This window comes from Heptranchias perlo, chromosome 22 (genome assembly GCF_035084215.1).
Source record: "Heptranchias perlo isolate sHepPer1 chromosome 22, sHepPer1.hap1, whole genome shotgun sequence".
NCBI lineage: Eukaryota > Metazoa > Chordata > Chondrichthyes > Hexanchiformes > Hexanchidae > Heptranchias > Heptranchias perlo.
Window position 1 is genome coordinate 12,937,245 of NC_090346.1, and position 22,773 is coordinate 12,960,017.

Sequence of the window (22,773 nt, forward strand, 5' to 3'; positions counted from 1 at the left end):
AGAGCAGGAGGTAAGAGAGGAGGGGGAGTTGCGTTCTTGATTAGGGAGAACATCACGGCAGTAGTGAGAGGGGATATATCCGAGGGTTCGCCCACTGAGTCTATATGGGTAGAACTGAAAAATAAGAAGGGAAAGATCACTTTGATAGGATTGTACTACAGACCCCCAAATAGTCAACGGGAAATTGAGGAGCAAATATGTAAGGAGATTACAGACAGCTGCAAGAAAAATAGGGTGGTAATAGTAGAGGACTTTAACTTTCCCAACATTGACTGGGACAGCCATAGCATTAGGGGCTTGGATGGAGAGAAATTTGTTGAGTGTATTCGGGAGGAATTTCTCATTCAGTATGTGGATGGCCCGACTAGAGAGGGGGCAAAACTTGACCTCCTCTTGGGAAATAAGGAAGGGCAGGTGACAGAAGTGTTAGTGAGGGATCACTTTGGGACAAGTGATCATAATTCCATTAGTTTTAAGATAGCTATGGAGAAGGAGAGGTCTGGCCCAAAAGTTAAAATTCTAAATTGGGGAAAGGCCAATTTTGATGGTATTAGACAGGAACTTTCAGAAGTTGATTGGGAGAGTCTGTTGGCAGGCAAAGGGACGTCTGGTAAGTGGGAGGCTTTCAAAAGTGTGTTAACCAGGGTTCAGGGTAAGCACATTCCTTATAAAGTGAAGGGCAAGGCTGGTAGAAGTAGGGAACCTTGGATGACTCGGGAGATTGAGGCCCTAGTCAAAAAGAAGAAGGAGGCATATGACATGCATAGGCAGCTGGGATCAAGTGGATCCCTTGAAGAGTATAGAGATTGCCGGAGTAGAGTTAAGAGAGAAATCAGGAGGGCAAAAAGGGGACATGAGATTGCTTTGGCAGATAAGGCAAAGGAGAATCCAAAGAGCTTCTACAAATACATAAAGGGCAAAAGAGTAACGAGGGAGAGAGTCGGGCCTCTTAAGGATCAACAAGGTCATCTATGTGCGGAACCACAAGAGATGGGTGAGATCCTGAATGAATATTTCACATCGGTATTTACGGTTGAGAAAGGCATGGATGTTAGGGAACTTGGGGAAATAAATAGTGATGTCTTGAGGAGTGTACATATTACAGAGAGGGAGGTGCTGGAAGTCTTAACGCGCATCAAGGTAGATAAATCTCCGGGACCTGATGAAATGTATCCCAGGACGTTATGGGAGGTTAGGGAGGAAATTGCAGGTCCCCTAGCAGAGATATTTGAATCATCCACCGCTACAGGTGAGGTGCCTGAAGATTGGAGGGTAGCAAATGTTGTGCCTTTGTTTAAGAAGGGCGGCAGGGAAAAGCCTGGGAACTACAGACCGGTGAGCCTGACATTTGTAGTGGGTAAGTTGTTAGAGGGTATTCTGAGGGACAGGATCTACAGGCATTTGGAGAGGCAGGGACTGATTAGGAACAGTCAGCATGGTTTTGTGAGAGGAAAATCATGTCTCACGAATTTGATTGAGTTTTTTGAAGGGGTAACCAAGAAGATAGATGAGGGCTGTGCAGTAGACGTGGTCTACATGGACTTCAGCAAAGCCTTTGACAAGGTACCGCATGGTAGGTTGTTACATAAGGTTAAATCTCATGGGATCCAAGGTGAGGTAGCCAATTGGATACAAAATTGGCTTGACGACAGAAGACAGAGGGTGGTTGTAGAGGGTTGTTTTTCAAACTGGATGCCTGTGTCCAGCGGTGTGCCTCAGGGATCGGTGCTGGGTCCGCTGTTATTTGTTATTTATATTAATGATTTGGATGAGAATTTAGGAGGCATGGTTAGTAAGTTTGCAGATGACACCAAGATTGGTGGCATTGTGGACAGTGAAGAAGGTTATCTAGGATTGCAACGGGATCTTGATAAATTGGGCCAGTGGGCCGATGAATGGCAAATGGAGTTTAATTTAGATAAATGTGAGGTGATGCATTTTGGTAGATCGAATCGGGCCAGGACCTACTCCGTTAATGGTAGGGCGTTGGGGAGAGTTATAGAACAAAGAGATCTAGGAGTACAGGTTCATAGCTCCTTGAAAGTGGAGTCACAGGTGGATAGGGTGGTGAAGAAGGCATTCGGCATGCTTGGTTTCATTGGTCAGAACATTGAATGCAGGAGTTGGGATGTCTTGTTGAAGTTGTACAGGGCATTGGTGAGGCCACACTTGGAAAACTGTGTACAGTTCTGGTCACCCTATTATAGAAAGGATATTATTAAACTAGAAAGAGTGCAGAAAAGATTTACTAGGATGCTACCGGGACTTGATGGTTTGACTTATAGGGAGAGGTTAGACAGACTGGGACTTTTTTCCCTGGAGAGTAGGAGGTTAAGGGGTGATCTTATAGAAGTCTATAAAATAATGAGGGGCATAGATAAGATAGATAGTCAAAATCTTTTCCCAAAGGTAGGGGAGTCTATAACGAGGGGGCATAGATTTAAGGTGAGAGGGGAGAGATACAAAAGGGTCCAGAGGGGCAATTTTTTCACTCAAAGGGTGGTGAGTGTCTAGAACGAGCTGCCAGAGGCAGTAGTAGAGGCGGGTACAATTTTGTCTTTTAAAAAGCATTTGGACAGTTACATGGGTAAGATGGGTATAGAGGGATATGGGCCAAGTGCAGGAAATTGGGACTAGCTTAGTGGTATAAACTGGGCGACATGGACATGTTGGGCCGAAGGGCCTGTTTCCATGTTGTAACTTCTATGATTCTATGATTCTATGGTCCATCTTTCCCCAGGTCTCTCCGAATTGGCCATAGGTGGGTTTAAGAGAGCAGCCTGAGGTGATGCTCCCTCTAATCATTCCCTTCCCTCTCCCCATGGCCAAGTACTGGCCTCTGCTCTTCTCTACAGTGAAGTGTGCTTCAGCACCACAATCAAACCCTCTCTCCCACCGCTCTCTCCCACTGAAATTGGCCCATTTCTGAACCCTAGTTGATATAGAGAAAATGTTTCCACTTGTGGGGGAGTCCAAAACTAGGGGCCATAAATATAAGATAATCATTAATAAATCCAATAGGGAATTCAGGAGAAACTTCTTTACCCAGAGAATGGTTAGAATGTGGAACTTGCTGCCACAAGGAGTAGTTGAGGCGACTAGTATAGATGCATTTAAGGGAAAGCTAGATATGAGGGAGAAAGGAATAGAAGGATATGCCGATATGGTGAGGTGAAGAGGGGTGGGAGGAAGCTCGTGTGGAGCATAAAGGCCCGCAAAGACCAGTTGGGCTGAATGGCCTGTTTCTGTACTACACATTCTATGTAACTCTAGCCAACGCCTCCACATGAGACACCGAAGCCCAAACCAAATACTCAACAGCCCAACATCAGAAACCAAAACCCAAACCAAATACCCAATTTGTCAGTTGTGGCTCGGTGGGTAGCACTCTCGCCTCTGAGTCAGAAGGTCATGGGTTCAGGTCCCACTCCTGAGACTTGAGCACAAAATCTAGGCTGACACTCCCAGCGCAGCACTGTGGGAGTGCTAAACAACACTAAAAAAAAGTTTTGTGGAATTAAGAGAATGCCCATTGTATCATAGTAGGTACAGCACAGGAGGCCATTCAGCCCATCGCACCTGTGCTGGCTCTTTGAAAGAGCTACATAATTAGTCCTATTCCACTGCTCTTTCCCCATAGCCCTGTCAATTTTTTTCCTTCAAGGCCGGTACTAGGACCACTGCTTTTCTTGATATATATTAATGACTTGGACTTGGGTGTACAGGGCACAATTTCCAAATTTGCAGCTGACACAAAACTTGGAAGTGCAGTGATCAGTGAGGAGGATAGTGATAGACTTCAAGAGGACATAGACAGGCTGGTGGACTGGGCGGACACATGGCAGATGAAATTTAACGCAGGAAAGTGTGAAGTTATATATTTTGGTGGGAAGAATGAGGAGAGGCAATATAAACCAGAGGGCACAACTCTAAAGGGGGTGCAGGAACAGAGAGATCTGGGGGTATATGTGCACAAATCGTTGAAGGTGGCAGGGCAGGTTGAGAAAGTAGCTAAGAAAGCATACGGGATCCTGGGCTTTATACATAGAGGCATAGAGTACAAAAGTAAGGAAGTTATGATGAATCTTTATAAAACACTGGTTCGGCCACAACTGGAGTATTGTGTCCAGTTCTGGGCACCGCACTTTAGGAAAGATGTGAAGGCCTTCGAAAGGCTGCTGAAGAGATTTACTAAAATGGTTCCAGGGATGAGGGACTTCAGTTATGTGGACAGACTGGAGACGCTGGGGTTGTTTTTCTTAGAGCAGAGACGGTTGAGAGGAGATTTGATAGAAGTGTTCAAAATCATAAACCATCAGAGTAGATAGAGAGAAACTGTTCCCATTGGTGGAAGGGTCAAGAACCAGAGGACATAGATTTAAGGTGATTGGCAAAAGAACCAAAGGTGATATGAGGAAAAACGTTTTTACACAGTAAGTTGTTATGATCTGGAATGCGCTGCCTGAAAGGGCGGTGGAAGCAGATTCAATCATGGCTTTCAAAAGGGAATTGGATAAATACTTGAAGGGAAAAAAATTGCAGGGCAAAGGGGAAAGGGCGGGGGAGTGGGACTAGCTAGATTGCTCTTGCAGAGAGCCAGCACGGACTTGACGGGCCAAATGGCCTCCTTCCGTGCTGTAACCTTTCTATGATTCTAAGTATTTATCCAATTCCCTTTTGAAAGTTACTATTGAATCTGTTTCCTCCACCCTTTCAGGCAGTGCGTTCCAGATCATAACAACTCGCTGCGTAAAAAATCAGTAATAACCTGCAGTAAGTGGTAATGGGTGTGAAATGTAATGGCATATGGTGAATTGTGGATTCCCATCAAACACATCCCCATAAACATCACATTCAGCTGGAGGGGAAACTTGCCCAGTTACAGATGGAGTCAATCAGCTTTCCCATGACGCTTTGCTTCTTCCCACAACCCAGTGCTGCTCTGGCGCTTACCCATTGCGTTGCTGTTGAGGAGGAAAACACCATGTGACATCCCATCAGCCTCCAGCGATAGGTAAAAGGGGTGGACTCCATACAGGTTAACAAACTCCTACAGCACGAGAAGAGGCAATGTTCAGAACCAAGATTCACATCACACGCTAGAAGCAGTTCTGGCTGATGCAGATATTTCCACTGGGGTAAGGTTTATGATGTGGAGTTAGCCAAAGTAAATCAGGGTGTACATTAGGGGTATCTGCACTCGTCTGCACAACAACTTGCATTTACATAGCGCCTTTAATGCAGTAAAACGTCCCAAGGGGCTTCACAGGAGCGATTATCAAACAAAATTTGATATTGAGCCACATAAGGAGATATTAGGACAGGTGACCAAAAGCTTGGTCAAAGAGGTAGGTTTTAAGGAGCGTCTTAAAGGAGGAGAGAGAGGCGGAGAGGTTTAGGGAGGGAAATCCAGAGATTAAGGTTTAGGTGGCTGAAGGCATGGCCACCAATGGTGGAGTGAACGCAAGAGGCCAGAATTGGAGGAGCGCAGAGATCTCGGAGGGTAGGCGGAGGTTACAGCAGCATTCTGTGTCGGCTATTGTTTCGATTCCCCACCAGCACAGTGAAGGCGCTTCCCTATGCACTGCCAGCTCACACAATCTTCGAAGGTCTTGCCTTCGCTCCCTGTCCTGCTTTGAGCTTGCTGGTCTTAACCAGGATATCAGCGAGGAGTCTAGGACTCCATTCCCATTGACCCAAGGACACAAAAAATAATCCCTCAGGATCCCTGCTCCTGATCATTGTCCAGCAAACCCAGGCTAGAAATAACTGTGTGGAGACATTGCGGGGGGGGGGGGGGGGGAAACAAGATAAGGCTTTGCTGTAAAACCCTAAATGGTAGACTAGCCTCCCAGCATTTGTTGTCCAGGCTCACGTATGAAGAGTGGCCACTTGGATGAAGTATCAGGGGGTTGACGGTGCCTGTGGAACTGCATCCCAGGAATCCAGTTGGAAAGTGCAATGTGTGTGGACTGGATTCAGCTCGGCGGTGATGCCCCCCACTGGCGAATAGCAGCCAACACTCACAGATCACAAATGCCCAGCAGGAGTCAGGAGGGTGACACAGTGCTGAACTTCGTGCTGTGCTCACGTGCACTTTCCAACAGGGTCCAGTGGGCAACAGTAACAGGTGGGAAACCTGGCCAATTATCCCCTCCTTAACCCTGGGGGCACTGAGCCCAATTGTAGCCCCCCAACCCCTCCTACCCCCTTACCAACCCCCCCTCCCCCAAGTCCGGTCATTCAGCACAGGCCTGGGATAAAACCTGGGAGCTCCTAGCTCAGTTACTCCCTGAATAACCTGACTGAGCCACCCGGGCCTATTCTATCTCCAGTCCGTGCTCAGTTACCTGATCTCGGGGGGGGGTGGGTATTAGTATCACTGGTATCAGTGTCCTTGGGGCAGCAAAAGAGATGGGGATTGGGAATCAGCCAGGGTTCCTGCTAACCAGTTGGAAAGTACAATGTGTGTGGCCACTGGGTGAGCACAGGATTAGGGGAGTGGAAATCTGGAACTCTCTCCCCCCAGAAAGCAGTTGAGGCTGGGGGTCAATTGAAAATTTCAAAACTGAGATTGACAGATTTTTGTTGTGTAAGGGTATTGAGGGTTACGGAACCAAGGCGGGTAGATGGTGTTAAGATACAGATCAGCCATGATCTAATTGAATGGCAGAACAGGCTCGAGGGGCTGAATGGCCTCCTCCTGTTCCTATGTTCCTAGCAGTGATGCCGCTACAGTTGAATGTCCAACTGACACTCAGGGCTCAGAAATGAAGAACGGCACTTGGCTGGGGTATGGGAGAAAGCTGGCACCTTTGGAGCTGTCCCTCAGCGTGAGTCAACACCTTCAGGGGGAGAGGGGAAAAGAACAGGAAATAAAATGCATTATAGTATAACATGTAGAGTGGATTTGATGGGATTTAACACATCCTATTAATTATCAAGTAATGGTGCAGTGCACTCCAGTTAATTCTTCAACCTCTACAAGCAAAGTTTGTGACTGGGGGGTGGGTTAATTGGCATCATCTATGTGATTAGATCTCAATTGGTCTAAATTAATGTTTGTTAAAACACTAATCAAAAGCAACTGACTGAATGCAGTGTGAATGAGAGGCCCTGGTTAGAGTGCAGATGCCCTAAGCCTACCATTGCTCTCAATTTACGGTTCAAAGTGGTCCTCAGCTATCCCAGGATGCTTTGCCCCGCCTTCCCAGAAACCTCTGCCCATCACACTTGTCGGTCAAGTTGCTGCTGAGGCAGGTGGGCAAAGCTTGACCTCAATAAACCCCGTCCGTCAACACCTGTGCTCAAATGAGACACATGGCGTGCGACCCTTCAAAGGTCAGGCCTTTAACTGTGGACCTTCTCTGACCCCCCCTCCCCAAGCCCCCGAGCCCCTCCCAGGTGTCAGGCGGAATGTTCTGGACAAACCAACACGTTCCCCTCCCGAGGGGTTGCCAACTCTGGTTGGACGTATTCCTGGAGGTTTCATTACATGACTTCCCGCCTCTAACCGTCCCTCCACACTTCAGCCATTGGTAACCCGAGAATTCAATCCTCATGGCCCACACCCTTCCCAAGCCCATTGGAAAGAGAACAGACTCTTCGTTACCCCATTGGATGATTGTTGACTGTCAGTCAAATAGACTTATGTCCCTCCATCTCCAATATTTTTATAACCAATAAACAATAATCTTCAATTCCTGGAGTCTCCAGGGCAATCCTGGAGGGTTGGCAACCCTATCCCCGCCTGTATAGACTGAGCTGAGCTGCAGCCGGGGAAAAAAAATGGCTACCCATGTTGCCAACGGCAACCAGGACAGAATTTCCCCCTCAACTATCATGAAGTTGTTTTTGGAATGTTCCAAGTCAGACCGCACCCTAGGCGGGCAGTCACGGGCCCAGAAGGTCAGAGTGTTCCACTGGACGCTGTGCAGGAATCCGGCCCGGTGTTCCCCAAGGCCGTAGAGGTAGGCCGAAGGCAGCGAGGTTGACACCTGCAGGAACTGGTCAGCAAAGAAGAGGGGAGCCACTGTCGTGTTCAACCTGTTTTTAAAACAAAAACACACATAAACAGAGGTCAGCAGGGGTCAGCAGCCCCGGGGTCGCGGCTAACGTACGTAAGAGCCCACGGTGTCCGACCGTCGGAGGCTCCGCGAGCTGGGACCGCGCGCGTCACGGGAACATCGGGCCACAGTGACTGCCTGCCTCATTCCTCATCCCGTGCCGGGGGGTTGGGAGAGGCAGGCGGGACAAGAGGGGCAGCGGGTAAATGGAACTGAGGTACAGATCAGCCATGATCAGGCTCGAGGGGCTGAATGGCCTCCTCCTGTTCCTAATATTCCAATATCCCTGCAGTGAAGGGGGTCACTGATGGGTGGACCTAATATGCCAATCACTCGGCTGCCAATCCGTGGGCAACCTACCCCTCCCTGGGCCTGCAGGAACCTTAGGGGAAGAAATAAATTTAATATGGAGGGTGCATGGGGCACCACAATTGTACGGGACAGGCTACACCATCATACGGCTCAGAAGGAAGCCATTCGGCCCATCGTTCCTTTGCCTGCTCTGTGAAAGAGTTATCCAATTAGTCCCACTCCCCCTACCCTTTCCCCATCGCCCTGTAAATTTTCATGTATGTATAAAGAAGAATGAGGAGAGGGAATATAAACTAAATGGTACAATTTTAAAGGAGATGCAGGAACAGAGAGACCTGGGGGTGTATGTACACAAATCTCTGAAGGTGGCAGGACAAGTTGAGAAAACGGTTAAAAAAGCATATGGGATCCTGGGCTTTATAAATAGAGGCATAGAGTACAAAAGCAAGGAAGTTATGCTCAACCTTTATAAGTCACTGGTTAGGCCTCAGCTGGAGTATTGTGTCAAGTTCTGGGCACCACACTTTAGGAAGGATGTGAGGGCCTTAGAGAGGGTGCAGAGGAGATTTACTAGAATGGTACCAGGGACTTCAGTTGTGTGGGGAGACTGGAGAAGCTGGGATTGTTCTCTTTAAAGGAGAGAAGGTTAAGGGGAGATTTGATAGAGGTGTTCAAAATCATGAAGGGTTTTGATAGAGTAAATAAGGAGAAACTGTTTCCAGTGGCAGGAGGGTTGGTAACCAGAGGACACAGATTTAAGATAATTGGCAAAAGAACCAGAGGGGAGATGGGGAGAAATTTTTTTTACGTAGTGAGTTGTTATGATCTGGAATGTGCTGCCTGAAAGGGCGGTGGAAACAGATTCAATAGTAACTTTCAAAAGGGAATTGGATAAATACTTGAAGGGGAGAAACTTGCAGGGCTATGGGGAAAGAGCAGGGGAGTGGCTTTAAAAGAGCTGGCACAGGCACGATGGGCTGAATGACCTCCTCCTGTGCTCAATGATTCTATGAAGTTGCAGAATCCATTTCAAATTCAAAAGGATTTATTTATAGTCCAGAAAGTCGCTCGAATGTTTTATTTTTTGGGGGGTATTTGCTCTCTGTTTATCTTCCCGTCCCCTTAATCTCAAACACGACCTGTGTGACTGTCCCCTTCTGAAGCTTCTCTGCCAATGTTACAGACACAGCTGGACACTCACCTCACACACACACACACACACATAGGAACAAAGGAACAGGAGTAGGCCATTCAGCCCCTTGTGCCTGCTCCGCCATTTGATAAGATCATGGCTGATCTGTGATCTAACTCCATATACCTGCCTTTGGCCCATATCCCCAAAAAGCTATCTATCTCAGATTTAAATTTAGCAATTGAGCTAGCATCAATTGCCGTTTGCGGAAGAGAGTTCCAAACTTCTACCACCCTTTGTGTGTAGAAATGTTTTCTAATCTCGCTCCTGAAAGGTCTGGCTCTAATTTTTAGACTGTGCCCCCTACTCCTAAAATCCCCAACCAGCGGAAATAGTTTCTCTCTATCCACCCTATCCGTTCCCCTTAATATCTTATAAATTTCAATCAGATCACCCCTTAACCTTCTGAACTCTGGAGAATACAACCCCAATTTGTGTAATCTTTCCTCGTAACTTAACCCTTGAAGTCCGGGTATCATTCTAGTAAACCTACGCTGCACTCCCTCCAAGGCCAATATGTCCTTCCGAAGGTGCGGTGCCCAGAACTGCTCACAGTACTCCAGGTGCGGTCTAACCAGGGTTTTGTATAGCTGCAGCATAATTTCTGCCCCCTTGTACTCTAGTCCTCTAGATATAAAGGCCAGCATTCCATTAGCCTTATTGATTATTTTCTGCGCCTGTTCATGACACATCAATGATCTATGTACCTGAACCCCTAAGTCCCTTTGGACATCCACTGTTTTTAACTTTTTACCATTTAGAAAGTACCCTGTTCTATCCTTTTTTGATCCAAAGTGGATGACCTCACATTTGTCTACATTGAATTCCATTTGCCACAGTTTTGCCCATTCACCTAATCTGTCAATATCGCTTTGTAATTTTATGTTTTCATCTACACTGCTTACAATGCCACCAATCTTTGTGTCATCAACAAACTTGGATATGAGACTTTCTATGCCTTCATCTAAGTCGTTAATAAATATTGTGAATAATTGAGGCCCCAAGACAGATCTCTCCGGGACTCCACTAGTCACATCCTGTCAATGTGAGTACCTACCCATTATCCCTACTCTCTGTCGCCTTTCACTCAGCCAACTTCCTAAACAAGTCCATACTTTTCCCTCGATTCCATGGGCTTTTATCTTAGCTAACAGTCTCTTATGTGGGACCTTATCAAATGCCTTCTGGAAGTCCATATAAATAACATTCATTGATATTCCCCTGTCCACTACTCTAGTCACCTCTTCAAAAAATTCAATCAGGTTTGTCAGGCACGACCTACCTTTCACAAATCCATGCTGGCTCTCTCATTAACTGAAAATTCTCGAGGTGTTCAGTCACCCTATCCTTAATTACAGACTCCAGCATTTCCCCCACAACAGATGTTAGGCTAACTGGTCTATAATTCCCTGGTTTCCCTCTCTCTCCTTTCTTAAAAAGCGGAGTGACATGTGCAATTTTCCAATCTAGAGGGACAGTTCCTGAATCTAGAGAACTTTGAAAGATTATAGTTAGGGCATCTGCAATCTGCTCACCTACTTCCTTTAAAACCCTGGGATGGAAACCATCTGGTCCTGGGGATTTGTCACTCTTTAGTGCTATTATTTTATTCATTACTGTTGCTTTACTTATGTTAATTTTATCGAGTCCCTGTCCCCGATTCAATCTCACACACTCACCTCACACACTCACACATATCTAGATCCAAAAAAATAAAGAATTATTCTACCCCCTCACCCCCCCCCCCCCCCAGCCCATTTAGAAAGTTCCGGTGAATACACAGGGCGAATGAAATCTCTGGAAAAGCATACAGCACGGTTCCCATGGATTTCCTCTTCACAATCACTCCGAACGGATCCTCGGAATATTCTACGGTGTACAGCGGACTCTCAGCTCTCTCCGTTGCCTTGGGAACCTCGATGGGGACCTGGTACCGCGGATTCGTGGAGTCGTTTATCTAAGCCGCGTGGCAGAAAGAAAAGAGAATCGATCGTAAAAGCGTCTGACTGTGTTGCTGTCGTTTCGAGAGGCCAGCGATGGTCACCACCTGTAGCCAAAGCTCTCCGTGAGACACTGACTGGGAGGAAACATTCACCCAATCTCTGTTCTCCGTTTGTGTTTGTGCTTTTTATTAGCCAGCAGTCACACTGTTGATGTCAGGCACACTACACTCAGCAACACGTCTTTAACGGGTCAGAATCGGAGATAATGGGGGGGGGGGAACATTTCACAAAACACACACCCCAAAAATCTCGTCTGTCAGGGTCAACATTACAACACATGGAAATTTAAATTTTAAAAAACAGAGGATCCGGTCTATTATCACATTGCTGTTTGTGGGATCTTGCTGTGCACAAATTGGCTGCTGCTTTTCTTTAATTTACAACAGTGACTACACTTCAAAAGTACTTCATTGGCTGTAAAGCGCTTTGGGACGTCCTGAGTGTTAATTGTATCCATGTGATTTATATCAATTAATGTTAATTGTATTCAGGTGGTGTGTATCAATCGGGGACTCTGTCCTATCCATTTATAGGAGGGAGCTTATCTCGGGGGTGCATGGTGTGTGATGTTGATCTGTGAATAAAGGCTTGGAAGCAACTGAAGACCAGGCTCTAGTAGTCTATCCTTCACCACCTGGCTATCCAATTTTATAACACTGAGGTCATGAAAGGCGCTATATAAATGCAAGTTCTTTCTTTACTGAACTAATAATCCAGAGAACGTCAATTCAAATCCTGACATTGCAGTTTGAGAGTTTGCATTCAGTTTTAAAAATCTGGAAATAAAAAGCTGGTGTCAGTAAAAGTGACCACGGAGCTGTCGGATTGTCGTAAAAACCCAACAGGTTCGTTAATGTCCTTTAGGGAAGGAAACCTGCCGTCCTTACCCGGTTTGGGCCTACATGTGACTCCAGTCCTTGGTTGACTCTTAACCGCCCTCTGAAGTGGCCTAGCAAACCGTTCAGTTGTATCAAACCCGCGACAAAGAAAGAAAGAACTTGCATTTATATAGCGCCTTTCAGGACCTCAGGACGTCCCAAAGAGCTTCACAGCCAATCTGATGTGCAGTCAATGTTGTAATGTAGGAAATGAATAAGAAGAGGAACGCAGCGGTTCAGGAAGAAGGCCCACCTCCACCTTCTCAGGGCAACTAGGGATGGGCAATAAATACCGGCCTTGCCTGCAACCCCCACATCCCAAGTTTAAAAAAAGCCTTGGCAGCTTTGACCTGGGTCCTGCCAGATCTCTGCCCCACACACTCCTTGCCGTAAAAACTCAACTGGTTCACTAAAGTCCTTTTAGGGGAGGAAACCTGCCGTCCTTACCTGGGACTATGCTCGACTCCAGTCCCGCACACCAACATGGTTGACTCTTAACTGCCCCTCTGAAGTGGCCGAGCAAGTCCCCCAGTTAAGAAGCGGACAACAGCAGTTCAAGAAGAGGGCCCACCACCACCTCAATGGGGCGACTAGGGGACGGGCAATAAATGCCAGCCTTGCCAGCGATGCCCAGATCCAGAGACTGAATATTTTTTTAAATAGTCAAATTGACCTTTTCTGCTAGACGGAGATTCCTCACCTTGATATGGAGCCGGTGGTCGGCCTCAAACATGACATTTAGTTGGAGCTTCCAAACGTCCTTCGGGTAGTAGGTTTTATTTCTTCGTGTCAGCTCTCCCACCTCGCCCAACTCCGTGGGCTCCCGCTTCCCCAGGGAGTAACTGGGAAAGCTGGGCGGGTAGAAGCACCAAGGCACCCCGGCCAGATCGGAGGTCACCTGGAGGTAGCAGCAGGCCCTCTGTTCGCACAGCGCCCGGGTCACCACCCGATCCCTCTCCGGGTAACAGTCGAACCGGAGAGACTCCGGGGTCCAGGGGCAGCTCTCCGGGTCTGTCCTTCCGGCCGGCTGGCCGTCCCGAGGAAGCTCATCGTGCGCCCCCTTCTCAGGCAACTCTGCCTGCCCCCCGTCCCCGCCAGCCGGCTGCCAGACTGTCTGCCCGCTGTGCCAGACACCGGTCAAGCCGAGGAGGAGAGTCAGAGTGGGTATCAGGAGCCACAGGTGCCAGCTGGGGCGAGCTCTGCGCTGGTCAATCCTTGGGCTTTCTTCACCCGCCCGCCTATTCTGCACCGATGGGTCCACCAAGAATTCCTTCCCACACGACATCTCAATGAAGCTGAAATAAATATAAAGAATGTAACTTACTTTGGTTTTTTTCCAATTTCTCTCCCCGCCCCCCACTCCCCGTCCCCGTCCCCAACACACTGACTCCTGACTGAGGGACAGGTCCAGGAGCGGGAGCCTCTCTTCAACACCGAGTGGCCGTGTGTCCATTCACCAAAGGTGAGTGTCAATCGTAGACCGTAGCACAGGTCAGCCTGATCCTGTCCTCAGCCAATGTACACACACACGCGCACACACACACACGCGCATACACACATGCACACACGCGCATACACACATGCACACACGCACACACACACGCGGGCAAACGCACACAAGCACACACACACACGTGCAAACACACGCACACACATGCACACACACATGCAAACATACACATATGCACATAAACACACACGCAAACACACATGCAAACGCATACACACGCACACACAAATGCACACATGCATACACACGCACACAAACACACACACTTGCGCACACACAAACAAATGCACACACATGCACACACGTGCATACATACATGCACACATACCCACACACATACATACACACACACATACATACACATGCATACATACACATGCATACATGCATACATACATACACACACATGTGCATGCAAATAAGCACACAGACAGACACACACTGCAGAGGGGTCAGGAGCAGGAACCCTAGCTGACTTCCCTCTAACTACTTGCATACACACCATAGACTAGACTTTATGTTCTGTGAACTTTGCCCCTCCCGAACCCAAAGATTGAGAACGATTAAAGTAGCCCAGGTCCAGCCACTCCAACTACAATCAGCAGAGGGCAAGGGTCAAGCCCAGCCAGAATGGATCAGTACAACATCCTGTCAGTCCTGAGAGGCACCAGCTTTTTTATATAAGAGTCTTGATTCAACAATAAACTTAACGGAACAACTCCGAGGTTACGACCCTTGTTCTACTCCCCTTTCACATCCCAGATCTGCCCTGATGCCTAATCCCCAACTCTATACTGTGCATGTGTCGAGAACAGAAACAGTGGTAGAAACTGAATCTTGAATAGTTTATCTATAAGGGAAGTGAATAAAGTTAAAAAATATAAAAATTTAAAAGGGTATGGAGAAAGGGCCGGGGAGTGGGACTAATTGGGTAGCTCTCTCAGAGAGTCGGTACAGGCATGATGGGCAGAATGGCCTCCTCCAGTGCTATAACATTCTGTGATCTCATAGTAAGCTGAATATTCAGCTGCATTTAGAATAAACCCAGAGTAACGGGGAGTGAGAGAGAAAGAGACAGACAGAGAAGACAGAATGGCAAACTACACTCCCAAGCCAAGTGTGCAGAGGACAATTGCAGCAGAGATTGGGGAAAGTGTCAGTGGCTGTAAAGAGCTTTGGGACGTCCTGAGGTCGCTTTACAAATGCAAGTTCTTTCTTTCTATCTGTTTGTTCCCAAGGCTGAGCTGCCTGCCCTTACAACCGTAGTGAGGAACCCCTCACAGTGCAGTGTCTGTTTCGTTAGTTTGTTCCACTGGGTGAGTGGTCAGAGTAAATAAGTCGTTTTTAATCAAAGCGGGAATACGCACAGTCTGCTAAACAAGACTTGCTTCGGTCTACAGGCGGTCAGTGCAGCTCAAGGCGACAGAGTCCCAGCATTAAATCGAAGGGACAGAAATTTGGAACTGCCATATTGTTAGGTGGTTCTTCTCGATAAGAACATAAGAAACAGGAGCAGGAGTTGGTCATACTGCCCCTCGAGCCTGCTCCGCCATTCAATAAGATCATGGCTGATCTTCGACCTCAACTCCACTTTCCCGCCCGATCCCCATATCCCTTGATTCCTCTAGAGTCCAAAAATCTATCGATCTCAGTCTTGAATATATTCAACGACTCAGCATCCACAGCCCTCTGGGGTAGAGAATTCCAAAGATTCACAACCCTCAGAGTGATGAAATTCCTCCTCATCTCAGTCTTAAATGGCCGACCCGTTATCCTGGGACTATGACCCCTAGTTCCAGACTCTCCAGCTAGAGGAAACAACCTCTCAGCTTCTACCCTGTCAAGCCCCGTCATAATCTTAAATGATTCAATGGGATCACCTCTCATTCTTCTGAACTCCAGAGAGTTTCGGCCCATTCTACTCAATTCATGTCCCAGAGAATAGTGGACCTCTGGATCAGGCTGCTGGCTTGTGCGGTGGATGCCGATTCGCTGAATTCCTTGAAGCGAAAGCTGGACCTGTTTCTGACTGGGGCGGAGATCACCTGGTACAGGAGGTGGGTAATGTATAGAATCATCAAGGCCGGAGTGATTTCCTGGACTAGTTTCGACCGCCTAAAAAGGGGGGGGGGGGGAGGTCGGAGAGGAATTTCCCAGATTCTTTTCCCCCAATGGTCCTGGATTTTTGCCAGGAGATCACATGGCTCTGGGAGGGTGGGGAGCGTCTGTATCACGATGCATGGGGCCGTCACAATTAGATGGGGCGGGCTAGTCTATTCCTGTCTGACATTTTCGTACGTTCGTACACAAAAAAACCCAGTGCCCGCCTCAGGATGACAGAGGCATCAACCAGTGTTGATGGAACAAGACCATACCCTATTTCATCGATGTCACTATGCTCAGTGTTCCTCTGAAACTTCTTCTCTTAAGCAGGGCCGGATTGGGGATTCCCGGGACCCTAGGATTGAGAATATTCAGGGGCCCCTCCTCTCCCCCCGACCCACTAAAGCACAAACGTGTAGTAAAACTCCTGAAGAAATAGGCCTATAGAATGTTCTCACACTGCATCACGCATAAAGAGGATCATATCACAATATTCGACCCTGAAATGAAACTGCTTAATTTCCATGGGACCCTTGGCAAAGGTCCCATATTTGACTGGGATTCCTGGGTTCGAGCCCCATAGTCCGGTGCGTTAATCCACCCATCTCTTAAGCTCCCTACACCCTACCCTCTGTGTCCTTCCTCCTCCCCACTTCCTCACTGTGTCGAAATCAAGGCTCGTCTCTCCATCTCCAACTCTGCTTCATTCCTCCTCAAACCTGCAGAACTCCTCACCTCCCCTGGTCTTCCTACAATCTGTAGGATTTCCAAGACCCTTGTTTGGTGCCCCACCCCCCAACCCTCTTAAATCACCACCCCTCCACTTACCTCACCACCCCTCCACTTACCTCAACTCCTCTCCACACACCTCACCACCCCTCCACACACCTCACCACCCCTCCACACACCTCACCACCCCTCCACTTACCTCAACTCCTCTCCACTTACCTCAACTCCTCTCCACTTACCTCACCACCCCCCCACTTACCTCAACTCCTCTCCACTTACCTCAACTCCTCTCCACTTACCTCAACTCCTCTCCACTTACCTCACCACCCCCCCACTTACCTCAACTCCTCTCCACTTACCTCAACTCCTCTCCACTTACCTCACCACCCCTCCACTTACCTCACCACCCCTCCACTTACCTCACCACCCCTCCACTTACCTCACCACCCCTCCACACACCTCACCACCCCTCCACATACCTCACCACCTCTCCACTTACCTCACCACCCCTCCACTTACCTCACCACCCCTCCACTTACCTCAACCCCTCTCCACATACCTCACCACCCCTCCACTTACCTCAACCCCTCTCCACATACCTCACCACCTCTCCTACTTGTTTTTCTCCAACATGGTGTTGAACAATTAAAAGAAAATAGTTGAGCCAGAGTAGAACTGGAACGAAGAGCCACGGCTTCGATGGAACGAAACAGCCCCAGTAAAGGGCTGACACCAACTTAACTGATTGGAGAGAAAGTGGGAAGTGGAGTCAGAGTGATGGGAGCAGGATAATGACACACTCACCCGAGAATGAGAACTGAAAGCAAGTCATTAAAGTTCGATGAACTGGAAAATGGGAAAACATCTCACAAAGGTCACAGTGTGTCAAGAATAGGTCGGGAGACTCTACCAATGGGCTTCAGATCATAGACTTCCATAGACATGCAATCAGTAGACCCTAGCTATACTGCAGTCTGATCACCAGACAGACCCTAGCTATACTGCAGTCTGATCACCAGACAGACCCTAGCTATACTGCAGTCTGATCACCAGACAGACCCTAGCTATACTGCAGTCTGATCACCAGACAGACCCTAGCTATACTGCAGTCTGATCACCAGACAGACCCTAGCTATACTGCAGTCTGATCACCAGACAGACCCTAGCTATACTGCAGTCTGATCACCAGACAGACCCTAGCTATACTGCAGTCTGATCACCAGACAGACCCTAGCTATACTGCAGTCTGATCACCAGACAGACCCTAGCTATACTGCAGTCTGATCACCAGACAGACCCTAGCTATACTGCAGTCTGATCACCAGACAGACCCTAGCTATACTGCAGTCTGATCACCAGACAGACCCTAGCTATACTGCAGTCTGATCACCAGACAGACCCTAGCTATACTGCAGTCTGATCACCAGACAGACCCTAGCTATACTGCAGTCTGATCACCAGACAGACCCTAGCTATACTGCAGTCTGATCACCAGACAGACCCTAGCTATACTGCAGTCTGATCACCACCAGACAGACCCTAGCTATACTGCAGTCTGATCACCAGACAGACCCTAGCTATACTGCAGTCTGATCACCAGACAGACCCTAGCTATACTGCAGTCTGATCACCACCAGACAGACCCTAGCTATACTGCAGTCTGATCACCAGACAGACCCTAGCTATACTGCAGTCTGATCACCAGACAGACCCTAGCTATACTGCAGTCTGATCACCAGACAGACCCTAGCTATACTGCAGTCTGATCACCACCAGACAGACCCTAGCTATACTGCAGTCTGATCACCAGACAGACCCTAGCTATACTGCAGTCTCAATTCGAACTTTAGGAGTTTCCAGTACACTTTGAAACGGAGAGTATCGCCTCACTCACTGATTTTGAAACTCAGGAGATTTTTTTCATACATTATGGGGCATATAATCGAGATTGACAGATTTTTGTCAGGTAAGAGTATAAAGGGATATGAAGCTAAGGAGAGTAAATGGAGTTAAGATACAGATCAGCCATGATCTAACTGAATGGCGGAACAGGCTCGAGGGGCCGAATGGCCTCCTCCTGTTCCTATAGTCTTATACTGACAGGGTGTAAGTGGATTTGACTGGGGCCAGACCAGCTGCCTCACAGATTTGACTCTGGCAGTTTCTATGAGCAAAGAAAGCAGTGGAGATATTGAACTGAGTGTCAAGGGGCAAGTTACAGGTGGCCCCCCACTCCGGTTACATTGCAGGGTCTGCTCCACTTACCTCAGTCGGTGGGCGACAGGGGCCAAAAAGAAGTGAGGTCCATACGGATTCTGCAAAGGCGAAAAAAAAAAAAAACGGTGGTTAGTTTTGGATTTTCTCTCCTGCTTCACTGAAGCCGGGAATCGGCCGTCCAGCACTTCCACCCGTTCGAGCCCAGACACCCGGCAGGGCAGAGTAATCGTACAAACATAGAAGCACAGAAAAAGACTGAGGTCCATCTCGTTCACCAGCCATCTTCCTGCTAGTCGCTTGATACAATGATAATGGAGTTGTTGACGAATCATAGTGATCAATCTCTTATCAATTAGTCCACAGCACAGTGGTGTGTAAACTCTATGTAACTGACCCCCCAGCTTCCACAGCCTTTATGGGGGAAGAGAGTTCCAGATTTCCACGACATTTTGTGTGAAAATGCTTCCAGATTTCCCTCCTAACCGGCCTAGCTCTAATTTTAAGATTATGCCCCCCTCCCCCCCTTGTTCTGGATTCCCCCCACTCCTGGACAGGGAACAGGTCTGGGACCTTCTCGACTCTCAAGCTCACTATTCTACCAAGCAACGCACTTACTCAACACACCAGACGAAAATAAACCAGCTCCTTGTTAACAGGGCAACACTGTGACGAGCCAGACTTTCAACAATAAATCCATTTAAAGAGCAACACGCCCACAGCCTGTCTGTCGTGTCTGTATTGATTTCTCTGAACAGCAGTGCTGATATCCTCTGTTGCTGGCAGCGGGCAGCTTATCTCACTGGTCGCAGAGACACCCTGTACTTTATCGACCTTTTCATACCCAGCACCGTTCCCTTTTCACAGACCTGCAGTGATCCCGACGTTCTTACTGCAGTTTTTGTTGCTGGTGAGACAGGTTCCCCGGGATCTTGCAGACAGATGACCAGCAGTTTGTGTGTCTTTGGCCCCTGCTGTTACTCCGACTGAGTTTACCCTTGATCCTCACTGAGGCGTCGGCTGCTGCAGAAGCCTTTTCTCATGTACGTGTCGCACGGCTGCCCTCTGCTGGAACCATCAGGAGGTTCAGCCACACATCTTCCCGCCGGGGAACCCATTACAAGAGTCTGAACCCCAAGATAATCAGCGGGCTTTAATATCCTCCAGTTAACACAATGCTTCCCGTTAATTTCCTCCGTCTGCTAACTTATCGCAGTTAGTAACCCATTTGAAATAAACACATTAAAATAAAAAGACAATGGGATTTTATACGAAGGCAGAGTTGGGTGGGGGGAACCAGCATAAGAGGGGCATCATTTTAAAATTAGAGCTAAGCCATTTAGGAGTGAAATCTGCAAGCATTTTTCATGCAAATGATAGATTTTTGTTGGGTAAAGGTATCAAGGGATATGGAACAAAGGCGGGTAAATGGAGTTGAGGTGCAGATCAGCCATGATTTTTTTTATTCGTTCATGGGATGTGGGCGTCGCTGGCGAGGCCGGCATTTATTGCCCATCCCTAATTGCCCTTGAGAAGGTGGTGGTGAGCTGCCGCTTCATTGAACCGCAGCAGTCCGTGTGGTGACGGTTCTCCCACAGTGCTGTTCGGGAGGGAGTTCCAGGATTTTGACCCAGTGACGATGAAGGCACAAGTCCCCAGATGTTCGTGAGGAGGACTTTGCAGGGTCGACTGGGCTTGGTTTGCTGTTGTCGTGTCCGGTGCCTAGTGGTCTGATGATGGGTGGTCCGTCCGGTTTTATTCTTATGATGACTTTTTTTAGCGAGATTTTACAACTGAGTGGCTTGCTAGGCCATTTCAGAGGGCAATTAAGAATCAATCACATTGCTGTGGGTCTGGAGTCACATATAGGCCAGACCGGGTAAGGACGGCAGGTTTCCTCCCCTAAACGACATTAGTGAACCAGATGGGTTTTTACGACAATCCAGTAGTTTCATGGCCACCTTTACTGAGATTAGATTTGATTGAAGGTTGGAGCAGGCCCGAGGGGGCTAGGAATATAGGAACAGGAGGAGGCCATTCAGCCTGTTCCGCCATTCAATTCGATCATGGTTGAATAGTCTACTCCTGGATGAGGAGGGATAATGCACCATGGTCCCAGTCACAGAGGATGTCATTTGTGACTTTGGTTAGGGCCGTTCCGGAGCTGTGGCACCTGCCCGGAGAGATTCAAACTGGGATTTGCAGGAAAAATGGGCACGGATTTGGGAGGCGACAACACGTTCAAGGACCTTGGAGAGAAAGGGAAGTTTGGAGATGGACTGGTAATTTGCAAGGATGAAGGGGTCGAGGGTGGGTTTTGTTGAGGAGGTGGGGGGGGGGTGATGAAAATGTCGGAGGGAGGGGGACAGTACCTGAGGAGAGGGAACCATTTACAATGTCAGCTAGCATGGGGGCCAGGGACGGAAGTTGGGTGGTCAGCAATTTAGTGGGAATAGGGTCGAGGGAGCAGGAGGTGGGTCTTGTAGATGAGATGAGCTCGGAGAGGGCATGAGGTGAAATGGGAGTGGAAGTAGAGAAGGACGTGTCAGCCTAGGTTATGTGCTAAAGTCCTGGGCCCACAACCCTCTGACTCAGAGCCGTGAGTGACTCTAAACAGTGTGGCAGCATCCTGGACTGTGAGCTGTTAAACCTGGTGCTCAAAGTATGAAAAACACTGCACCGAGTCTGGTTTGAGGGCTCTGGCCATTCATTAACCTGATGTAACCATAACAAATTGGGACGAGAGCCATCTGGTGGATCTTAATTAGTAACTTTATTCTTCGGCTGTAATAGAATTCGCATTTTTAGGACTCCCAAAATTCTGACAAGTTCGCTTGTCCCAGTTGATGAGGCTTTAGTGACAGCTGAAAGTGCAGCTTCTCGCCCCGTGCTTGTCTAATACTCCAGTATTCGGATTTCACTTTGATTTTTAATTGCCAATTTGCGTGTTTAGACAAGGCAACTCTCCTGCACCAGTCTGTTGACTGGAACACTAATGATCTCCAAAATATCCCACAAACAGCTTTGTCACTAGAAGGCAGGATGGGAAATCTGACCTTGTGTGAGGACCCTTTAGGTTGTAATCTTCCTCCCTCGCTCCGGTGCTGTACGGTTTCTGAATGTCAATGTGATTCAGCGTTATTTGGTGCTAAAATAATTAGCAGAACAAACTGAGCATCGCTCCCACAGTAGATCAGATCAGAGACTCCATCTGCAGCTGTAGATTACAGCAGAGAGGCAGGAGCATCCGAGTCAGCGAGAGAGAAACAGGTCAGACAGGAGCAGCACCACACAGAGGGCAGGCGAGAAAATAGCCTCTCCTTTCAGTATCTCCCTTTCTCCCACCTCAAATCTCCCAAGAAACAGCCTCTCCTCCTCTTCCTTTCCTTCTTTAAGACGCTCCTTGAAACCTACCTCTTTGACCAAGCTTTTGGTCACCTGTCCTAATATCTCCTTATGTGGCGTCACATTTTCTGATAATCCCTCCTGCGAAGCACCTTGGGCCAACGAGGACCCACATTTTCTGCAGGACTCTCCAGCTACCACAAGCTCTGCTGTTACCCCCTCCCCATTTACGTTTCCAACTGGCACTGGGGGGGGGGGAGGCAACAGGGTGGCAGCTGGGGAGTCCCGCAGAAAAAGTGTGTCTCCGTTGGCATTGGAACGGCCGTGCAGTATAGTTTCTACAACTGACTATAGCACAAGAAATGTGCACTTGCAGTTTTCAAAAGCACCTTTAAATCACTTTGGGGTTCTTACATTTACC

At 48.1% G+C, this 22,773-nt stretch overlaps 1 protein-coding gene across 3 annotated transcripts in view; it reads right to left on the bottom strand.

Annotated features, from left to right (window-relative positions):
* Positions 1–20,015, bottom strand: part of gaa2 (alpha glucosidase 2) — a 48,557-nt gene extending 28,542 nt beyond the window's left edge. Inside the window, exons 1-6 of one of the 3 annotated variants that reach the window (XM_068002935.1) lie at positions 19,877–20,015; positions 19,059–19,108; positions 13,152–13,746; positions 11,382–11,527; positions 7,881–8,046; positions 4,954–5,050 (exon numbers count right to left, since the gene is read on the bottom strand). In XM_068002935.1, the coding sequence (XP_067859036.1) occupies positions 4,954–5,050; positions 7,881–8,046; positions 11,382–11,527; positions 13,152–13,736 (994 nt within the window). In that variant the 5' untranslated portion in view covers positions 13,737–13,746; positions 19,059–19,108; positions 19,877–20,015. Of the gene's footprint in view, positions 1–4,953; positions 5,051–7,880; positions 8,047–11,381; positions 11,528–13,151; positions 13,747–17,392; positions 17,459–19,058; positions 19,109–19,625 lie in introns of those variants that run through there. The other 2 variants (XM_068002937.1, XM_068002938.1) reach the window with 2 other exon arrangements.
* Positions 20,016–22,773: the final 2,758 nt, after the last annotated feature.